The sequence below is a fragment of the Eriocheir sinensis genome, chromosome 19 (assembly GCF_024679095.1).
Source record: "Eriocheir sinensis breed Jianghai 21 chromosome 19, ASM2467909v1, whole genome shotgun sequence".
NCBI classification, from domain to species: Eukaryota; Metazoa; Arthropoda; class Malacostraca; order Decapoda; family Varunidae; genus Eriocheir; species Eriocheir sinensis.
Window position 1 is genome coordinate 9,184,682 of NC_066527.1, and position 23,520 is coordinate 9,208,201.

At 42.9% G+C, this 23,520-nt stretch overlaps 1 protein-coding gene and 1 long non-coding RNA gene across 3 annotated transcripts in view; both read right to left on the reverse strand.

The window, feature by feature from the left end:
- LOC127000659 (protein PTHB1-like) overlaps positions 1-23,520 on the reverse strand; it is a 99,042-nt gene that overhangs the window by 59,377 nt on the left and 16,145 nt on the right. The window contains exons 4-8 of one of the 2 annotated variants that reach the window (XM_050864630.1): positions 19,980-20,176; positions 12,205-12,400; positions 4,315-4,661; positions 2,693-2,817; positions 798-815 (exon numbers count right to left, since the gene is read on the reverse strand). In XM_050864630.1, coding sequence (XP_050720587.1) covers positions 798-815; positions 2,693-2,817; positions 4,315-4,661; positions 12,205-12,400; positions 19,980-20,176 — 883 coding nt within the window. The remainder of the gene's footprint in view (positions 1-797; positions 816-2,692; positions 2,818-4,314; positions 4,662-12,204; positions 12,401-19,979; positions 20,177-23,520) is intronic. The other variant, XM_050864632.1, reaches the window with a different exon arrangement.
- Positions 17,607-18,526, reverse strand: LOC127000668 (uncharacterized). Its single transcript, XR_007754377.1, has 3 exons — positions 18,113-18,526; positions 17,828-17,884; positions 17,607-17,770 (listed from the first exon to the last, which is right to left on the reverse strand). It is a non-coding gene; the product is annotated as an uncharacterized LOC127000668 (long non-coding RNA).

The following is a 23,520-nucleotide window of genomic DNA, read 5'->3' on the forward strand; positions in this document are numbered from 1 at the left end:
TTTGGAGAGCAGCAGGCAAGAAAACGTGAGCAAGTATATTGATTCTTTTGATCAGTAACTGTAATATTTATTTTGCAAGGGAAACACTTATCAGATTGTTTAAAGACATCAAAATTTATTTGTTTTGTCTATGAAATCAATGTGACATTTAGTGAAAATTACCATAATTTGAACACACCACTCCAATACGTTCTCATCATATCAGGAAAAAAAATACACTGGAAAATTGAGCCGAGGCATGAAAATGACGTATTATCAAAAGGAAGATCAATAATACTTTTTTTACAAGTTTATTGTTATACAGCAACTCAATTTTCCAGCAAGTAAGTTTGTCCTGATATGAAAACCAACTAGAACAATGTGTGCACTTTGCCAAACACACCCTTGAGTTCTAAAAAGCAACAGCCATAATAACAACAAGAGGAGCAGCAGCATCAAGACAGGAATGCCTCACCCAGCAAAAAATATTCTCTCTCTCTCTCTCTTTCTCTCTGAACCAAGCTGTTGTAATACATGACTTCTCTACTTAGAAGCCTTACAAAGCAGCCACTGGACTACAAATCTATATTCTCTTAACATTAACTTAGCAAATAAACCCATGCCTCTCAACGGCTATGTGTTTGTCACTGGCCAAGCCACGAGCAGGCCACATCACTCCAATTCAGGCTGTGATTGGTGGATGCTGAGAGAGGTTAAATCTTATTGGTGGTTGTGGGGCTGGCATGGGCAGGGCTTACTTGCAATGTTAATGTGAAGGGAGAATGCTGCGAGCTGAGACACTAGGAATACAGTCTTACCCTGAGAAACCGGGGGCCCTGTGAGAAGGAAGGGAGAGGTAGGGGGAAGAAAATAAATCATTGAGTCATGCTTCAAGAACACACCTTTACACATATTTGCCATCAACTATAATTGTGATGGATGAGGATATCTGCAGACACATAGTTAAGAGGATGGCTGGATGAATGGGTTGTACAACCATGAATATGCTTATAAGGGTTTTGATTTTGAATGATGGTTTGAGATGAAGAATGGGGCTTGGCTCTATCATGTTGTGATGATGATGGGGATCTTAGCACTTCACTTACTGCTGGAGCATCAAAGTGAGTTTCAAAAGGGGATGCTTGCAGTCTATGTTGATATATATATATATATATATATATATATATATATATGGTAACAAAAAAAAAAAACCTAACTCAAAAAATGAAAAATCGGAGTTAGAGGTAGCAACGTCGTCAGATGTTCTTAAAATCTTGTGGTGTAAGGGAAGGCAAAAATTCAACCATCATCCTAGGGGCTAAAGAAGGTTAAGTTTTTTTTAGCTGAACAGTGACAAATGACAAAAAACAAAAAAAAAAAAAAAATCAAGAATGGCACAGCAACAAAATTTATTTTTAAACACTTCTTTTGCACCATACATAAAAAAAATAAAAAAAAGTGACCTTCCTGGGCAAAAAAAAAAAAAAGGGAGAGAAGGAAAAAAAAAAAAATTAATTTTTTTTTATTTTTTATTTATTTTTTATTTAACTCAGAGCCAGAAAGAGCTCTTTCCAGCTTTTTAATTGAATAAATAGTAGTAGTATTATACATTTTAATCATAAGTAATAATTAATTAACAACTTAATCTCTAAAACTATGTCAAATGGGTTTAGGCCCCTTTAGGCCTTTATATATATATATATATATATATATATATATATATATATATATATATATATATATATATATATATATATATATATATATATATAAAACTGATTCAGCATAACAAGGCACTCTGGGGTCTCACGTGACTCTGGAATTCCTGCTGAGATGAATAGTCTTTAGAATGGCTGGTACTCAAGGACTGAAAGTGCTGTGAAGTGTGTGTGTGGGGGGGTATCCAGCTTCCTCCCTGTGAACATGGAAGTGAGGCAGGGCTGTGTCCTTGCCCAGCACTTTTAAAAACTTATATGAACTGAGTATTAGGCAGAAGGGACTGAAGTCATTGTGGAGCATTTATTGGCAATACTAATGTCAATGACTGTTTCTGCCAAACATGCAGTGATTCTCGTGGAGTTACTGAAAGTTATGGCGGTGACTCTCGAGGCACTGCATGAGGAGGCACAGCCTCCAAACACCTGTACCAAGGTACAGGTGTTTGGAGGCTTACCTGATGAAACAGTGCAGTTTGTTCATGCATGTGGCAAGGACACTGGAATCTTGGAAATTTTAAATACCTTAGTAGAATTATGCAAAATAACGACAGGTCATTTTACGAAACCTTTCAGTGCACTGGCTTGGCCCACAGTCTTCTAGACTCACTGAGCACGAGTACAATGCTCTTTTTTTATTTGTGGATTCATTATTTGGGGGTTATTCTAGAAATCTTTAAAAGTGAAATATTCTCAAATGTGCAGCATAAATTTGAAATTCCTGCCAAGCTTACGACAACAGTGTAAACAAACTCTACAAGGGGCCCACACTGCCACCCCTGACACTGCCACCCCTGACACTGCCACATCACTCCTTGGTCATACTCTGTCCTGAACTAAATCATATGTGCCAAGAATTTGAAGGAATTATATATGGCAAAAGGTGAAAAATATGGGACAAGTGAGATTGGGTACAACCTGCAAAAATACATGTAGGTAAAAACTACAAGATGGGAACACACACACACACACACACACACACACATACACAAACTTACTGGGAAGTCAGCACGTGTTAGAGCCACAGGGATGAACTGGAGCTGCGAGGCCCACTTTAACTGTGTCTCCTTGTACACCAGCAGCGTGTGTGTGTGGCTGGCGACGCACACGTGTATAGCATTGTCTGTGGGGGGTTGAGAGTCAGGGTATGGATTGACTGCTTCCAGACAACTTATAGCCACAGGAATGAATAGTATATAATATATACACAATTAGTCCCTTACATTCACAGAAATTAAGAGTGGAAGAACCTCCAAGGAAGTGGCTAAACAGCAACTATCTCTCGTCCCAAACCCAGACTGACTATTCCTAAATCCACTAGTTTCCCTGTTTAAGTTATTCTTATTATCTACAGACCATCCATGAGACCAGTAAATGCATTCTGACACCCCAGTGCCAGGCTACCCGCGTCATATTCTTCCTGCAGAGTTAAATTTTGGCATTTGAATGTTTCAGTGTGACGGTGCTGCGTCTACTGACTGGCGTGTTTCAGTGCGTGGGCAGCTCACGTGCCCTCTGCCCCTCCAGGCACCTCTCCCACACCCTACTCTTCCCCTGCCAACCTTATCTCCATGTGCCGCAGGTGCCCGGTTAGACCCAATTCCCCCTTAGGGACATGTATTCTATAAATAATCAGTAGGTGTTAACTCCTTAGAGTATTTTAGAATAATATCATGCATACAGATCAATTGTTTAAGATCATTTATACAGACTCCATAAAGCGTATCCTTTCAAATATGTTTAACAAACAAAGTAAACAAAGATCACTATTTCCCTCACTTCACTTCACTGCACAAGCAAAGCATTTCATCCAAAATTTCCATCAACTTAACCCGGTGGTAGCTGCGGGGATCATGTTTCTTAATGGCCCCTCTAAGCCAGAAAAAATCATCCCTCACGCCAACCATTTCATAATATATATCAACACATTTGTGATCAGTTTATGCATCATCTACTTTTGGGAGTTTATATCATGGAAAAAATTTGGCCCATTGTTGGTACAAGGTAAAGCCACAAATTTGGCCTGTCGCTGGAACATGGTAAAGCCACAAATTTGGCCCATCGCTGGTACACGGTAAAGCCACAAATTTGGCCTGTCGCTGGTACATGGTAAAGCCACAAATTTGGCCCGTCGCTGATACTGGGTTAAAACAAAACGACAGAATTAAAAAAGGCAGAATTTAAAAATTGTAATATTTGTGTTTGGGAATATATATGCCTTTGTGTGCTGTGGAAGTAAGTTTTAACACCTTAACAAATGTGGATTTTCATCAAAATTTGGTAAATTTTGATTGTCCGATAGAATGAAAACTTTGGGACTTTTGTTTGCCACTGTGATTAATGGTGAATGATTAAACTAAATATTGCAGCATTAATAATATTATGAAACAAAATCTGAAGTAATAGGAATAATAATAAAAAAACTCTGTAAAAGTTTCATGTCTGCTGCTTTGGGTAATACTTTAACCTCCACTACTACTTCTACCACTACTACCAATTATGCTTCCAACACTACCACAACAAGATGCACTACAACCACCACTACTACTTCTACTACTACTACCAATTATGCTTCCAACACTACCACAACAAGATGCACTACAACCAGCACAAGACTCACCCACGACAAAGGCGGTGAAGCAGGCCGGGTCATATTCAAGTTTCTTCACAAACTTGAGCACACCCGACTCTTTGAAGCAGTGAATGCCTCGCTGCGTCAACACAAGCAGACTCACAGGCCCGGAGGCGCCCCCCTCCACACTCTTGCCTGCCTTCCCCCCCTCCTCTCCCCCACCATCCCTCACTACAGCCAAGTCCACCGCTGCCTCCCCAAGCATCTGTGTCCAGTCTGGGGTGAGTCGTCGGCCCCCACTTGTGCTCCTTGGGTTGTTTATGCTGCTGTTGTTGTTATTACTGGATGGATTATTGTTGTCGCTGCTGTCTGATGCAACTGCCACTGACTGGTATCTGTGGGGGGGAGGGGAGGGGGAGGTGTTAGGGTTAGGATGGGTGGAGTGCCCAGGGGCAGTGTGGTGTGTGGACGTGTGTCTCCAGCGGTGCCTGGGGCCGGTACCACCACCACCACAACTAATAAAACCAGTCATTACACCACACCCTTGCCCAGTACACTGCCCAGCACACTATACTCCCCTTGATTGCTTCCGCCACTACCCGTACTGTGAGGTGAACAAGCCCTGTGTTCCTTAACCCCTTAGGGACGCAAAAAATAATCGCCTGTGTGTATTTCAAAAACATTGATTTAACAAAAGTTTTAGAGTTTTCAAGTGCTTTCTGATGGTATATTAGTAACTGAACAAAAGTTGTAGATATGAGCAAGCCAAACACAGAAATGCATAGTAATTTGAGAAAACACAAGAAAAAAACAACAACTCATCTAAAGGAGGTCTAGAAGTTGGAGGTTGGAGCAAATTTCTGGCGGTCACGTGTACACGCGCTCGGCTTCCTTTGTCACAAGGCAGACGACAGGAGAGGAAGTTTACAGAAGACACAGGTCATGTCAGGTGTGGTGGTGGGGATGAGGGGAAGGGAGGGGGGCGGAGCACATACCAGGGAGAAGGGTCAATGGAAAATTCCAGGCCACCCGCCCCTTAGCCACTCATTTCCCGGCCAGCCACGTGACTCACCCACACCAACGCCACGTGACTCATCCACACCAACGCCACGTGACTCATCCACACCAACGCCACGTGACTCACCCACACCAACGCCACGTGACTCACCCACACCAACGCCACGTGACTCACCCACACCAACGCCACGTGACTCACCCATACCAACGCCACGTGACTCACCCACGCCAACGCCATGTGACTCACCCATACCAACGCCACGTGACTCACCACCAGCATACGTGACTCACCCATACCAACGTGACTCACCCATACCAACGCCACGTGACTCACCCACCCATACCAGCAGTGACTCACCCATACCCACGCCACGTGACTCACCCCTCCCTACGCCACGTGACTCATCCATACCAATGCCACGTGACTCACCCATACCAACGCCACGTGACTCATCCATACCAATGCCACGTGACTCACCCATACCAATGCCACGTGACTCACCCACACCAACGCCACGTGACTCACCCACACCAACGCCACGTGACTCATCCATACCAATGCCACGTGACTCACCCATACCAACGCCACGTGACTCATCCATACCAATGCCACGTGACTCACCCATACCAACGCCACGTGACTCACCCACACCAACGCCACATGACTCACCCATACCAACGCCACGTGACTCACCCATACCAACGCCACGTGACTCACCCACACCAACGCCACATGACTCACCCATACCAATGCCACGTGACTCACCCACACCAACGCCACATGACTCACCCACACCAATGCCACGTGACTCACCCATACCAATGCCACGTGACTCACCCATACCAATGCCACGTGACTCACCCACACCAACGCCACATGACTCACCCACACCAATGCCACGTGACTCACCCATACCAATGCCACGTGACTCACCCATACCAATGCCACGTGACTCACCCATACCAATGCCACGTGACTCACCCATACCAACGCCACGTGACTCACCCACACCAACGCCACATGACTCACCCACACCAATGCCACGTGACTCACCCATACCAATGCCACGTGACTCACCCATACCAATGCCACGTGACTCACCCATACCAATGCCACGTGACTCACCCATACCAATGCCACGTGACTCACCCATACCAATGCCACGTGACTCACCCATACCAATGCCACGTGACTCACCCATACCAATGCCACGTGACTCACCCATACCAATGCCACGTGACTCACCCATACCAATGCCACGTGACTCACCCACACCAACGCCACATGACTCACCCATACCAATGCCACGTGACTCACCCATACCAACGCCACGTGACTCACCCACACCAACGCCACATGACTCACCCACACCAATGCCACGTGACTCACCCATACCAATGCCACGTGACTCACCCATACCAATGCCACGTGACTCACCCACACCAACGCCACATGACTCACCCACACCAATGCCACGTGACTCACCCATACCAATGCCACGTGACTCACCCATACCAACGCCACGTGACTCATCCATACCAATGCCACGTGACTCACCCATACCAACGCCACGTGACTCACCCACACCAACGCCACATGACTCACCCATACCAACGCCACGTGACTCACCCATACCAATGCCACGTGACTCACCCATACCAACGCCACGTGACTCACCCACACCAATGCCACGTGACTCACCCATACCAACGCCACGTGACTCACCCACACCAATGCCACGTGACTCACCCATACCAACGCCACGTGACTCACCCATACCAACGCCACGTGACTCACCCATACCAATGCCACGTGACTCACCCATACCAATGCCACGTGACTCACCCACACCAACGCCACATGACTCACCCACACCAACGCCACGTGACTCACCCATACCAATGCCACGTGACTCACCCATACCAACGCCACGTGACTCACCCATACCAATGCCACGTGACTCACCCATACCAATGCCACGTGACTCACCCATACCAACGCCACGTGACTCACCCATACCAATGCCACGTGACTCACCCATACCAATGCCACGTGACTCACCCATACCAACGCCACGTGACTCACCCACACCAACGCCACATGACTCACCCATACCAACGCCACGTGACTCACCCACACCAATGCCACGTGACTCACCCACACCAACGCCACGTGACTCACCCATACCAACGCCACGTGACTCACCCATACCAACGCCACGTGACTCACCCATACCAATGCCACGTGACTCACCCACACCAATGCCTCGTGACTCACCCATACCAACGCCACGTGACTCACCCACACCAATGCCACGTGACTCACCCATACCAACGCCACGTGACTCACCCACACCAACGCCACGTGACTCACCCACACCAATGCCACGTGACTCACCCACACCAACGCCACGTGACTCACCCACACCAACGCCACGTGACTCACCCACACCAATGCCACGTGACTCACCCATACCAACGCCACGTGACTCACCCATACCAACGCCACGTGACTCACCCACACCAATGCCACGTGACTCACCCACACCAACGCCACGTGACTCACCCATACCAACGCCACGTGACTCACCCACACCAATGCCACGTGACTCACCCACACCAACGCCACGTGACTCACCCACACCAATGCCACGTGACTCACCCACACCAACGCCACGTGACTCACCCATACCAACGCCACGTGACTCACCCATACCAATGCCACGTGACTCACCCACACCAATGCCACGTGACTCACCCACACCAATGCCACGTGACTCACCCATACCAATGCCACGTGACTCACCCATACCAATGACACGTGACTCACCTATACCAATGCCACGTGACTCACCCATACCAATGCCACGTGACTCACCCATACCAACGCCACGTGACTTACCCATACCAATGCCACGTGACTCACCCATACCAATGCCACGTGACTCACCCATACCAACGCCACGTGACTCACCCATACCAATGCCACGTGACTCACCCATACCAACGCCACGTGACTCACCCATACCAATGCCACGTGACTCACCCATACCAATGCCACGTGACTTACCCATACCAATGCCACGTGACTCACCCATACCAATGCCACGTGACTCACCCATACCAACGCCACGTGACTCACCCATACTAACGCCACGTGACTCACCCATACCAATGCCACGTGACTCACCCATACCAATGCCACGTGACTCACCCATACCAACGCCACGTGACTCACCCATACCAATGCCACGTGACTCACCCATACCAATGCCACGTGACTCACCCATACCAACGCCACGTGACTCACCCACACCAATGCCACGTGACTCACCCATACCAACACCACGTGACTCACCCATACCAACGCCACGTGACTCACCCATACCAACACCACGTGACTCACCCACACCAATGCCACGTGACTCACCCATACCAACACCACGTGACTCACCCATACCAATGCCACGTGACTCACCCATACCAACGCCACGTGACTCACCCATACCAACGCCACGTGACTCACCCACACCAACACCACGTGACTCACCCATACCAACACCACGTGACTCAATCACACCAACGCCACGTGACTCACCCATACCAACGCCACGTGACTCACCCATACCAATGCCACGTGACTCACCCATACCAACGCCACGTGACTCACCCATACCAACACCACGTGACTCACCCACACCAACGCCACGTGACTCACCCACACCAACATATATTTATAAAGTACATTGGTTGCCATGTGATCTGTATGAAAAAAAATAATTACTAATACTAATGCTTTTGTGTGCACCTGAGGTAAAAAAATACTGTGGATTGCTTTATGTAAAAATTCCCCATATAATTTTATGTATCAGCAGAACAACGAAATACTACAAAAAATAAACAACTTAACTATATATAATATTTACATTAGCTGAAAGCTGCCATTCAGTATTGCTTATATTTATGGAAGTCCCTGAAGCAGTCGCCTACACACAGGGGCACTTTGCATTCACTGCACATCCAGGATGTTTTTTGACTTGGTTTTCTTGGGCGGCAGTTCGTGTTTGAACACACATGACACCTTCTACGCCCAAGATTTTTTCCACCATTTACTTGTCTTTCGTACACATTCTACACTGCCTACCTGCATGTCAGCTTTGTCTGCCGGTCTCATGTTCAATGTGTGGTCAATCACAGTCAGGTTTTCGCTGCGTCTCACCTGTGGCACGGTCAACACGTCCTGTGTCAAGCACTGTCCCATGGTGGATAGTCGAAAGCATGTTCACTGTACACTTATCAGCCCATGAAATAGCAATCATTGTGTCACATGTCTGAATGTCTGTTTCCCCTCTGTCTAAGTGTCGAAACGTTGGCATATTTTTCCTGTGTGTACGAACTGTACCACACGAGCCAGTTTTACTGTCATGTAAGTATGTCGACAAATGAGCTGAAGTGTAGTAATTATCAGTGTGGAGTATGTGTCCTTTGTTCATGTAAGGCTCGAGCAGTTTTCTCACAACCGCAACAGAAAAGCCAAGTGGGTCGTCATGAGGAACTTCTGTGGTCTTACCTGTGTACAAAATTGATCTCATTATTGCACCAGTCTTGCAACAACAAAGAACAAACAGCTTCAGACCAAATCTATGCCTCTTTGTCTTTATGTATTGCCTGAAACCAATATTTCCTCTGAATAAAACCAATGACTCATCAATAACAAGTTTCTGAAACGGGGTGAACAGTTGTGTAAATATATTATTTATGTGTTCATACACAGGCCTAATTCTGAACATTTTGTCAGTGTTGTCAATGAAAGCATTGTCGATGAAGTGCAGATAAAACTTCAGTCTCAGGAATTGGTCACGTGTCATGAATTTCCCAAAGATTTCAGTAGGGAGCAGAGTACTCTTTATCCAGTAATCTTTTATGTAAGCTTTCTTGCTAAGTGGCATGAGCATGACAAGAGCCAAGAGGACCAACAGTTCGTCAACAGTCGTGTCTTTCCAGCGTCGGTCAGGGGAGAATTGAGTACTACCCTCAACTCCCCCTGATTGCTGGAAATACTTGTTAGTCTCATCAACAATATGGGTCATGATCATATCATCAAAAAACAACCTGAAATATGGCAGAAAAGAATCCGACCCATCATCAACACTCCTCCTTACCTCTGGTGCTACTCCAGAAAAACTATCATCAAATTCATATGAATGACCAGGAAAAGACTCACATGGCACCCAATTGTACTTATCTGGATCAATATATGAAGGCAGGGGTGTATCAGTGGCTTGGCGCCCACGGGAAGATGATAGCCTCCCAGCACGTGCCGCACATGTGCGCCGCCTTGGTCTCCTCTGGCCACACTGACTCCCGCATTGTGGTGTGTCTTCACTATCAGAGGAAGACACTGTATGGAGAGGTGGATGAAGGTGATGGCCTCTTCCCTTGGAAGGGGTGGAGGCGAATGGGGGAGGATGCATTCCGTCATCAGAAAAGTCTGAATCTGGTGAAGTCTCAGCTTTGAGGTCATCAGCATCCCTTTCACTGTCACTCGACACTGTAAAATCACTGTCAAAAAAGTCAGGGGCTCGCCTAACATCACCACTAGTGTTTTTTTTTTTCTCTTCTTAGCAACACGACGTGGATGAGCGCCGGTGGAAGTGGACGGCTGGGGAGAGGGTGGGGTCTCGCTTCCACCCTCCATCATGTACGGGTGTGTGACTGTGTGGTTAGGTGTATGTTTGTTTGTCTACTGCGTGGGGGTTGCCAGAGAGTGTTTATCTGAGTAGGGAAGCGGTAAAGGACACTGAGAAAGCGAGTGAAATTCAAAGAAAATGGGCCGTCCACAGGCGGGACATGCGTCCTGCGACGGTAAACCACCGTTTGGCTGCAGGTGGGACGGGTGTCCCTAAGGGGTTAAAGCCTTCACTCACAGTGCTGGGGCTACTATACCTGGCCCTGTTTCTCACCATATGACCACACATTCCAGGACACAACTGCCAAAGTCCCCAGCAAAGTGGGTTCAATCTCTACACTCCCCCAGAAGTTAAATGCCACAAGAACATTATAATAAAGAATGTATGGGGCCTGGCAGACTAAGATGAGAGTCATATCAAGGATGATATTGAACGGCTACAGGACTGAGCATCGGTTACGGAGGTCGTTCGCTTCCCGAAAAGCCACACCTACAAAGTCATGTTCACAACACGAGACATGGCTGCCACTTTCTGCTGGCAGGGATTGAAAGTCCTCAACCTCAGACCAACTAGAGGTGGAATAGTTCATCCCACTTATGGTGTGCTTCAAATGCTACCAGATTGAAGGACACACAACACAAGAGTGCACACAGCCACAGGACTACAAAGTGTGTTCAGTGGCATATGGCAGGAGTGCTCCACAAGGGAGCAGAAACGTCTCCTGTGTTCATGCCAGAACTCATGCATGGGCACAAAATGTTGCAAGAGAAAGCGGCCCCTACAAAACAAGCGTGGCAGGGTAAAGGCCAACAAGCTGAAGCCTAACCAGTTGTATCCTTATGTAGCCAACAACAATCTGACTCACCTACAACTCGGTTCATTAGGAAACCAACTCAAGGTTGCAGCAATAACGGCTATTGCCCTATCTGAAGAATGAAGGACGACAGGCACCTACCAGGAAGTGCTTAGGACAGTGAACAATGATAACAGCCTCCCACCACCAGCTGTCACGAATGCCCCAGAGTACACAGACGTGTAGATGAGTGGAATGGTCAATAGGAAGAGACTGTGGAGGCAGGAAGTGTCCAGCAAATGAAGGAGAGGTTGGACAAATATAAACAAGGAGACAGGACTATCCAAGCTTAATTCAGGCCCTGTAAACCACAAAAAGGGAAATACACACACACACACACACACACACACACACACACACACACACAGACACACACACCTATAGCACTGCAGGGACCAGTCAGCAGCCACAGTCACAAGAGCGTCAGCCTTGGGGAGGTAAGCGATGGGGCCCGGCAGGAGGCAGCCCGGCAGGAAGGTGGTGAATGATAAGCTCTCCTGCTCGTACACCACAAGGCAGCCATCCAGAGACTGCACTGCCAAGTAATGCTTCCCCCGCACCCCTCCAAATGCACCTGTGAATGAGATAGATAGATAAATAGATAGAGCAATAGAGATAAAACTTTTGTTGTTACTGAAGAGGAAGGAGCAAGGGGTAAGAAGGGAGGGATATCAATAATGAGACAAACACTAACATCCAAGATTACATGTGAGGAGGGAATGAAAAAGCCTAAGGTAACTGCTATTTTTATATACACCTTCAACAGAACCTTACTTAATATGACCATTCAAGGACTGTACCATCAAGTAGTGTTTCCCTCAAAGCTTAATACAACCATTCAAGGACTGTACCATCAAGAAGTGTTTCCCTCAAAGCTTAATACAACCATTCAAGGACTGTACCATCAAGAAGTGTTTCCCTCAAAGCTTACTACATCCATTCAAGGACTGTACCATCAAGTAGTGTTTCCCTCAAAGCTTAATACAACCATTCAAGGACTGTACCATCAAGTAGTGTTTCCCTCAAAGCCATCCGAATGTACTTATAAATGCCATAAGTGATTTTTTTTGTGGTTAATTCAACACCTACAAATGCCAAGTGATTTTTTTTATGGTTAATTCAACACCTACAAATGCCAAGTGATTTTTTTTATGGTTAATTCAACACCTACAAATGCCAAGTGATTTTTTTTATGGTTAATTCAACACCTACAAATGCCAAGTGATTTTTTTTATGGTTAATTCAACACCTACAAATGCCAACAGTAATTTTTATATGGTTAATTCAACACCTATAAATGCTATCAGTGATTTTTATATGGTTAATTCAACACCTATAAATGCCATCAGTGATTTTTATATGGTTAATTCAACACCTACAAATGCCAACAGTAATTTTTATATGGTTAATTCAACACCTATAAATGCTATCAGTGATTTTTATATGGTTAATTCAACACCTATAAATGCCATCAGTGATTTTTATATGGTTAATTCAACACCTATAAATGCTATCAGTGATTTTTATATGGTTAATTCAACACCTATAAATGCTATCAGTGATTTTTATATGGTTAATTCAACACCTATAAATGCTATCAGTGATTTTTATATGGTTAATTCAACACCTATAAATGCCATCAGTGATTTTTATATGGTTAATTCAACACCTATAAATGCTATCAGTGATTTTTATATGGTTAATTCAATACCTATAAATGCTATCAGTGATTTTTATATGGTTAATTCAACACCTATAAATGCCAAGTGATTTTTATATGGTTAATTCAACACCTATAAATGCCATCAGTGATTTTTATATGGTTAATTCAACACCTATAAATGCTATCAGTGATTTTTATATGGTTAATTCAACACCTATAAATGCTATCAGTGATTTTTGTATGGTTAATTCAACACCTATAAATGCCATCAGTGATTTTTATATGGTTAATTCAACACCTATAAATGCCATCAGTGATTTTTATATGGTTAATTCAACACCTATAAATGCCAAGTGATTTTTATATGGTTAATTCAACACCTATAAATGCCATCAGTGATTTTTATATGGTTAATTCAACACCTATAAATGCCATCAGTGATTTTTATATGGTTAATTCAACACCTATAAATGCCAAGTGATTTTTATATGGTTAATTCAACACCTATAAATGCCATCAGTGATTTTTATATGGTTAATTCAACACCTATAAATGCTATCAGTGATTTTTATATGGTTAATTCAACACCTATAAATGCCAAGTGATTTTTATATGGTTAATTCAACACCTATAAATGCCATCAGTGATTTTTATATGGTTAATTCAACACCTATAAATGCCATCAGTGATTTTTATATGGTTAATTCAACACCTATAAATGCCATCAGTGATTTTTATATGGTTAATTCAACACCTATAAATGCCATCAGTGATTTTTATATGGTTAATTCAACACCTATAAATGCTATCAGTGATTTTTATATGGTTAATTCAACACCTATAAATGCCATCAGTGTTTTATATGGTTAATTCAACACCTATAAATGCCATCAGTGATTTTTATATGGTTAATTCAACACCTATAAATGCTATCAGTGATTTTTATATGGTTAATTCAACACCTATAAATGCCATCAGTGATTTTTATATGGTTAATTCAACACCTATAAATGCCATCAGTGATTTTTATATGGTTAATTCAACACCTATAAATGCTATCAGTGATTTTTATATGGTTAATTCAACACCTATAAATGCCATCAGTGATTTTTATATGGTTAATTCAACACCTATAAATGCTATCAGTGATTTTTATATGGTTAATTCAACACCTATAAATGCTATCAGTGATTTTTATATGGTTAATTCAACACCTAAGATGATCAAAACAAGCTGTGTCATCAAGGCCAGAGAAGTGAAAGGTGAAAATAAATCTTAGAAGTGCTGATACAGAAATGAACACGTAAGTTTTTTTTTATTCTTGCAGCAAAGTAGGCAGCTCAAGGGCAAAAAACAAAAATAACAACAATAAAAATAAAGCCTGCTAGACACTGCTCCAGCAAGAGAAAAAAGAATTAGAGGCCAGAAAGTGTGCAATGGTGTTTAATGTTTCAGGATGAGAAAGTGCAGCAAAAGTGGGCTAGATTGAAGTTCTATAGCAGAAAAGTGTTGTGAAGTGAGCTTTGTTTACTTTTAACCCAGTAGCAGTGACGGGCCAAATTTGTGGCTTTACCGTGTAGCAGCGACGGGCCAAATTTGTGGCTTTACAATGAACCAGCGACGGGCCAAATTTGTGGCTTTACCGTGTAGCAGCGACGGGCCAAATTTGTGGCTTTACAATGAACCAGCAACGGGCCAAATTTGTGGCTTTACCATGTACCAGCGACTGGCCAAATTTTTGCCATGATATAAACCCCCAAAAATAGATGATGCATAAACTGATCACAAATACGTTGCTATATATTATGAAATGGTTTGCGTGAGTGATGATTTTTTTCTCATTTTTTCTCGCTTAGAGGGGCCTTTAACCAGGTGGCAGCTAAAGGCCAAATTTGTGGCTTTACCGTGTAGCAGCTATGGGCCAAATTTGTGCCATGATATAAACCCCAAAAAATAGATGATGCATAAACTGATCACAAATGCGTTGATATATATTATGAAATGGTTTGCGTGAGTGATGATTGTTTCTCATTTTTCTCGCTTAGAGGGGCCTTTAAGAAACATGATCCCCACAGTTACCGGGTTAATGGTGGAAAAGTGCTGTGAATTGAAGTTTGTTTACTTATAATGGTGAAAAATGCTGTGAAGTAAGCTTTGTTTACTTATAATGGTGGAAAAGTGCTGTGAAGTGAAGTTTGTTTACTTATAATGGTGGAAAAGTGCTGTGAAGTGAAGTTTGTTTACTTATAATGGTGGAAAAGTGCTGTGAAGTGAAGTTTGTTTACTTATAATGGTGGAAAAGTGTTGTGAAGTGGTTTGTTTACTTATAATGGTGGAAAAGTGTTGTGAAGTGAGGTTTGTTTACTTATAATGGTGGAAAAGTGTTGTGAAGTGAGGTTTGTTTACTTATAATGGTGGAAAAGTGTTGTGAAGTGAGGTTTGTTTACTTATAATGGTGGAAAAGTGCTGTGAAGTGAGGTTTGTTTACTTATAATGGTGGAAAAGTGTTGTGAAGTGAGGTTTGTTTACTTATAGTGGTGGAAAAGTGTTGTGAAGTGAGGTTTGTTTACTTATAATGGTGGAAAAGTGTTGTGAAGTGAGGTTTGTTTACTTATAATGGTGGAAAAGTGCTGTGAAGTGAAGTTTGTTTACTTATAATGGTGGAAAAGTGTTGTGAAGTGAGGTTTGTTTACTTATAATGGTGGAAAAGTGTTGTGAAGTGGTTTGTTTACTTATAATGGTGGAAAAGTGTTGTGAAGTGAGGTTTGTTTACTTATAATGGTGGAAAAGTGTTGTGAAGTGAGGTTTGTTTACTTATAATGGTGGAAAAGTGTTGTGAAGTGAGGTTTGTTTACTTATAATGGTGGAAAAGTGTTGTGAAGTGAGGTTTGTTTACTTATAATGGTGGAAAAGTGTTGTGAAGTGAGGTTTGTTTACTTATAATGGTGGAAAAGTGTTGTGAAGTGAGGTTTGTTTACTTATTATGGGGGAAAAGTGTTGTGAAGTGAGGTTTGTTTACTTATAATGGTGGAAAAGTGCTGTGAAGTGAGGTTTGTTTACTTATAATGGTGGAAAAGTGCTGTGAAGTGAGGTTTGTTTACTTATAGTGGGGGAAAAGTGTTGTGAAGTGAGATTTAGTAACTTTTGATGGTAAAAAAGTGCTGTGATGTGGTTTAGTTAGTTTGAAAAGGTGCTGTGGAATGACATTTGTGGTTTGTTTACTCCTAATGGCAAACAAGTGCTCTGAATTTAGTTTTATCTACTATTGATGGTGGAATAAAAAAAAGACATGGAATGCGGTTAATTTGCTTTCATAGTAAAAACAAGCTGTGGAGTGTTTTGTTTACTTTTTTTGTGTTACATGGGGATAGACCAAAAAAAGGACAATATGATATTTGCATAAAGAAAAAAGTATTAGTTTTCAAAACGAGTTATCAAATGTTCACAGCTGTCGGAATATGTCCTAACGAAAGATTTTGATCTCATATGAAGGGTGAAATACAGCCAAATGATACAATAGCTCATATTCTTCAGGTTACAGCTATGATAAGAGAATATAATAATAACAATAACAACAGCAGGAGAAGGAATGTGGGCCGTATTACAAGCCCAATCCGAGAAGTTTCGGGTCCCTACAGAGTTACTCATCCTGAACTCTGTAGGGACCTGTAACTTCTGGGACTGGACTTGTAATACAGCCCCTAAACCGACCTTTGTAGGGATCTGAAACTTCTGGGATTGGACTTGTAATACAGCCCCTAAACCGACCTTTGTAGGGATCTGAAACTTCTGGGATTGGACTTGTAATACAGCCCCTAAACCGACCTTTGTAGGGATCTGAAACTTCTGGGATTGGACTTATAATACAGCCCCTAAACCGACCTTTGTAGGGACCCAAAACTTTTGGGATTGGACTTATAATACAGACCCTAAACCGACCTTTGTAGGGACCCAAAACTTTTGGGATTGGACTTCTAATACAGCCCCTAAACCGACCTTTGTAGGGACCCAAAACTTTTGGGATTGGACTTATAATACAGACCCTAAACTGACCTTTGTAGGGACCCAAAACTTTTGGGATTGGACTTATAATACAGCCCCTAAACCGACCTTTGTAGGGACCCAAAACTTTTGGGATTGGACTTCTAATACAGCCCCTAAACTGACCTTTGTAGGGACCCAAAACTTCTCGGATTGGACTTATAATACAGACCCTAAACCGACCTTTGTAGGGACCCAAAACTTCTTGGATTGGACTTATAATACAGACCCTAAACCGACCTTTGTAGGGACCCAAAACTTCTCAGATTGGACTTGTAATACAGACCCTAAACCGACCTTTGTAGGGACCCAAAACTTCTCGGATTGGACTTATAATACAGACCCTAAACCGACCTTTGTAGGGACCCAAAACTTCTTGGATTGGACTTATAATACAGACCCTAAACCGACCTTTGTAGGGACCCAAAACTTCTTGGATTGGACTTATAATACAGACCCTAAACCGACCTTTGTAGGGACCCAAGACTTCTTGGATTGGACTTGTAATACAGACCCTAAACCGACCTTTGTAGGGACCCAAAACTTCTTGGATTGGACTTATAATACAGACCCTAAACCGACCTTTGTAGGGACCCAAAACTTCTTGGATTGGACTTGTAATACAGACCCTAAACCGACCTTTGTAGGGACCCAAAACTTCTTGGATTGGACTTGTAATACAGACCCTAAACCGACCTTTGTAGGGACCCAAAACTTCTTGGATTGGACTTATAATACAGACCCTAAACCGACCTTTGTAGGGACCCAAAACTTCTCGGATTGGACTTGTAATACAGACCCTAAGTGTCAAATCTAGTGTGAGTGTGTCTTTGTTCTCTCCTTGCAAAAGAATGAAGTTGTTGGAGGGAGATTAAGAATAAAAGTGTGTTACTGTGTTTACTGGGGAAAGAGATGAGAGAATGATGATACTTGTTAACTCTTGCATTCACCAGCTTTTTCTCTCTCTTTTTTTTTTTCTCTCACATATCCACCACTGGTCAGTACTGACCACCACCACCACCACCATCACCACTCTACACTACTAATCAACACCAACCCTCACCCATCCACCACCATCATTCACCAACACAGCTTAATTCAAGACTCGCAGCATGGATTCACGAAAGGCAGGCCATGCCTCACCAATCTCTTGTCCTTCTACAATAGAGTATTTGAGGCAGTAGACAGAGATGATAATTATAATGTAATCTATCTTGATTTTAGTAAAGCGTTTGACAAAGTTCCTCACCACCGATTGTTGCTTAAATTACAGGCTCACGGAATAGAGGGTAAAGTTTTGAACTGGGTCAAGGCGTGGCTTAGCAATAGGAAGCAAAGAGTGCAAATCAATGGTAAAAGATTTGACTGGGGATGTGTTACAAGTGGGGTCCCATAAGGTTCAATATTAGGTTCACTCTCGTTTATTATTTATATCAATGACTTAGACACAGGAATTAGTAGTGATGTCAGTAAATTTGCTGATGATACCAAGATCAGTAGAGTAATTGAGTCGGATCGAGACGCTAGTATTCTCCAGGATGAACTAAACAGATTGTATGACTGGGTGGATAAATGGCAGATGGAGTTCAATGTAGGGAAGTGCAGTATTCTGAGTGTAGGTAGGAACAACCCCTCACATAACTATTGCTTAAATGACACTCCCATAAGCAGGTCTGGGTGCGAGAGGGATTTAGCGGTCTTAGTGAGCTCTGATCTCTGTCCAAGGGCACAATGCATTCAAGCTAGAAATCGAGCAAACAGTTTGGTTTTATTTCAAGGAGCAGAAGCAACAGAAGCGCCAAAGTTTTCCTCAAACTATATTTAGAATTAGTTAGACCTCATCCTAATTATGCAGTTCAGTTCTGGTCACCTTAATACTATAGAATGGATATCAAAATGTTAGAATCAGTGCAGAGGAGGATGACTAAGATGATTCAAGGGTTACGAAACTTGCCATACAAAGAAAGACTCAAACAGTTTAACTTGCATTCTCTAGAAAGGTGAAGGGTGCGTGCAGACATGATCAAGGTTTATAAATGGATGAAGGGCTTTAATAAGTGGGATATCAATAAGGTTCTGTTGGTAAGAGAACCGGGTAGGGCACATAGTAATGGGTTCAAACTGGATAAATTCAGATTCAACAAGGACATAGGCAAAAATTGGTTTACTAACAGTGGTAGATGAGTGGAACAGGCTGAGCAGTCCTGTGGTGAGTGCCAATACAATTGTCACATTCAAAAATAGATTAGATAAATTCATGGACAGCGATATTAGGTGGGGTTAGATTCACAGGAGCTTAGGTTCAAAGGAGCTGCCTTGTACAGGCCTACTGGCCTCTTGCAGACTCCTATGTTCTTATGTTCTTATGTTCACCAATCAACACCACCACCACCACCACCATAACTCGACCACCATGACCACCCAACACAAACGCCACACCACCACCCACCTGTCACAAGGGAGTGGGCACGGCGAGGCAGCTTGTGTTGGTATGCAGTGGTGAGGCGCCAATGTTCCCCTTGCCCGCCACCACCACCGCCACCGCCACGCCCTCCTCCTCCATCCCCACTGCTGTTGCCGCCAACCATGGAGCACACCACCAGTCGGTCAGGGTGAAGGACACACAGGTGCTCTTGGCTGTTGCTCCTGTGGGGTTGGATTATTATTATTGGCTACTATTTATCATCATCATTTATTCCTAGTACAGGTAACTCTCGATTTACACGAGTTTGTTTTACGCGTTTTTTAAATAACGCGAGGTCCAAAATCCAAATAAATGTTTAATGTACACGTTTTTTCCACTTATACGCGATATTTTATGGAGTGGCCACCATATGTCTCACGCAACTGGACTCACACAGCGCCGTGGCCACACAGCTGAGCTCATTTCTTCCCACGCGCCACTTGAACAACAATACAGTACCCACGCTGCCACGCTACTCAACGATAGGGGTGGGCAGGTAACAGTACCGGTACTAACGGTACCAGCTATACGGTACGGTACCGGTACCAATACTAGCCAGGCGCTCATGCTGTCCCTCATTTCTTTCTCAGACGAGTGAGGCTGAGACTGAGTGCCTGATTGGAAATCTCGGTGATATGGATATTCTCTCTCTCTCTCTCTCTCTCTCTCTCTACTGAATGTATAATGCGCACCTTTTTCACATAAAAAAATGCCAGAAAGTTTAGCCCTGCGCGTTATATGCCGAATGTACAAATTTTTAATGATTTTTTTCTTCTTTGGAGTGTTTTTAAGGGTTTGTGTTTCGTCTTATCCAATAACAACTGCAAACTTACCTTTATTATTGTTAATGATCCTTCATAGTCCATAGCTGTCTTATAATATGTTACCATAGAATACAGGGCGATCAAATAACTACTATACAAAAATTAAATTGGTGGAGGATCACCCATGCCCTGCTGTTATCCCGTTTTCCCGTCGGGCGCCATTTGTATGATCTTAATCCTGATGTCACAGGTGGCTTACGATTGTATGACTAAGCAGTACAAGCTACATAAAAGAATCATATCGGAAAAAAATATCCATGTGTTCATTATTAATTATTAATATTAGTGAGAATAATGGGGTAAATATGATATCAGAAACTGTACATCATGAGTCTTGTACGAGGAGTTATTTCACGCCCGGCCGCCATTTGCATTGTTTACAAACCACAGAGTCACACCCACACAACAAACAGCTGCATGCTGCGTGTCACCAGAACCGCGTGAATTGTGTCTTGCCTAGTTGTCTGTCATAACCTACGAGTGACTGTGAGAATAATATGCTTATTATGATCTCAGAAGCTGCACATAATCAGTATGTACGAGGAGAGATTTCTCACAACACCAGCCCGGCCGCCATTTGCATTGCTTGAAAACAACACAACCACACCCAAACAACAAACAGCTGCATGCCGCGTGTCACCAGAACCGTGTGAATTGTGTCTTGCCTAGTTGTCTGTCAGATCTCAGAAGCTGCACATAATCAGTATGTACCACCCAAACAACAAACAGCTGCATGCCGCGTGTCACCAGAACCGTGTGAATTGTGTCTTGCCTAGTTGTCTGTCATAACCTACGAGTGATGGTGAGAATAATATGCTTATTATGATATCAGAAGCTGTGCATCATCAGTATGTATGGGGATGTATTTCTCACAACACCATTTTCATTGCTTTACTCAAGGACACTTGTCAATTCAAGCAGTAAAGATTGCGCCAAAAATATATAAATTTCGGGAAACTGTACATCGTCAATGTTCTTTAACCCGTACATATTTCTGAGCATTTTAAGAATTTTTTTTTTATCAAAATTGTTGTCTTAAAGTTTGGGGTGCGCGTTATACACCCCAAAATACGGTATTTATTTTTCGACAGAAACCTACCTCTTGTTTGATTTACATTGTTTTTGATTTACGCAACCTCTTCAAGGACACAATACTCGCGTAAATCGAGAGTTACCTGTAGTAGTATGTGGTAGTAATAGTAGTGGTAGTAGTAGTAGTGGTAGTAGTAGTAGTAGTAGTAGTAGTAGTAGCAGTGGTAGTAGTAGTAGTACTAGTAGTAGTAGTTGTTGGTCCAATAGGGAGTTGGATGGGGTAATAGTAGTAGTGGTAGTAATTGAAGTGGTAGTAGTGGTAGTAGTAGAAGTAGTAGTAGTAGTAGTAGTTGTTGGTGGAGTTGGATGGGGTAGTAGTAGTAGTGGTAGTAATTGTAGTGGTAGTAGTGGTAGTAATTGTAGTAGTAGTAGTGGTAGTAATTGTAGTGGTAGTAACTGTAGTAGTAGTTGTGGTAGTAATTGTAGTGGTAGTAACTGTAGTAGTAGTAGTGGTAGTAATTGTAGTGGTAGTAACTGTAGTAGTAGTAGTGGTAGTAATTGTAGTGGTAGTAATTGTAGTAATAGTAGTGGTCATAGCTGGGCACGATAACAGAAAACCTTATTCCCGATAACCGATAACTGATAACGAAAAACCTTAACGACGATAACTGATATTCGTTAACTAGAGACACAAATATAGGCGATAACCGATAACTGATACCAGATATAAATCCACAATTCCGATACTAACTAGCGATAAGTTCGATATGCGAAGACGATACTATATTGATATTTCAGATAGAACAACATTGATGAATTCAAATTTTCATTATCTGTATTTTAGGAAACTTACAAAACCTTAAAACCACACGTTGACACGTACATATGGACGGTAATACTAGAAATGCCTGAACCGGTGTTGTGTTATTTGGCGTCCCCACCGTCAAAAATTGTTTACAAACACTGGTCTCTCGTGAACGGTGCATGCTCAGACCAGCAAGCGTAGACCTGTACAGTCTCACAAAGCTTTTAAACCGTAATTAAGAGTTGCTGGAAGGCTGAATCAGACGTATAGTACCACTACCACCATCCTCGCTGTTTCCAGAACGACACTCTGTACGAGTTGTATTTATATGTACAGAGTGTACGTCGTTCTAGAAACAGCGAGGATGGTGGTAGTGTATGTTTGATTCAGCTTTCCAGCAACTCTTAATGTGTTAAAAAAGCATTGTGAAACTGTACAGGTCTTCACTTAATGGTCTGAGCATGCGCAGTTCACGAGAGACCAGCGTTTGTAAACAAAAGCGCCAGCTTTTGACGATGGGACACCAAATATCACAACACCGGGTGCCTTCAGTATCATGGCATGGTCACAAACGAATATGGAATATCAAATTTGAGGCAGTGAATAATCATTTTTGGGGCAAAGTTAAATGATTTTTCTCTATGATATATTTATTTTTGAGTAGCATAAAAAAAATAACCTAGTGTTTTAATTTTCATGATTTAAGTATGAAACCTCATCACCGAAGATATTTCATACCCCAAAGTTTTTTCATACAACACCGGGCCACGCATGAGCAGTAGGGAGGAGACAACGTTTTTTTTCTGAGAGGCGGAAAAAAAGTAGCGATTATCGTTAGTTTGGTTACAAAAGTAACGAAGATACC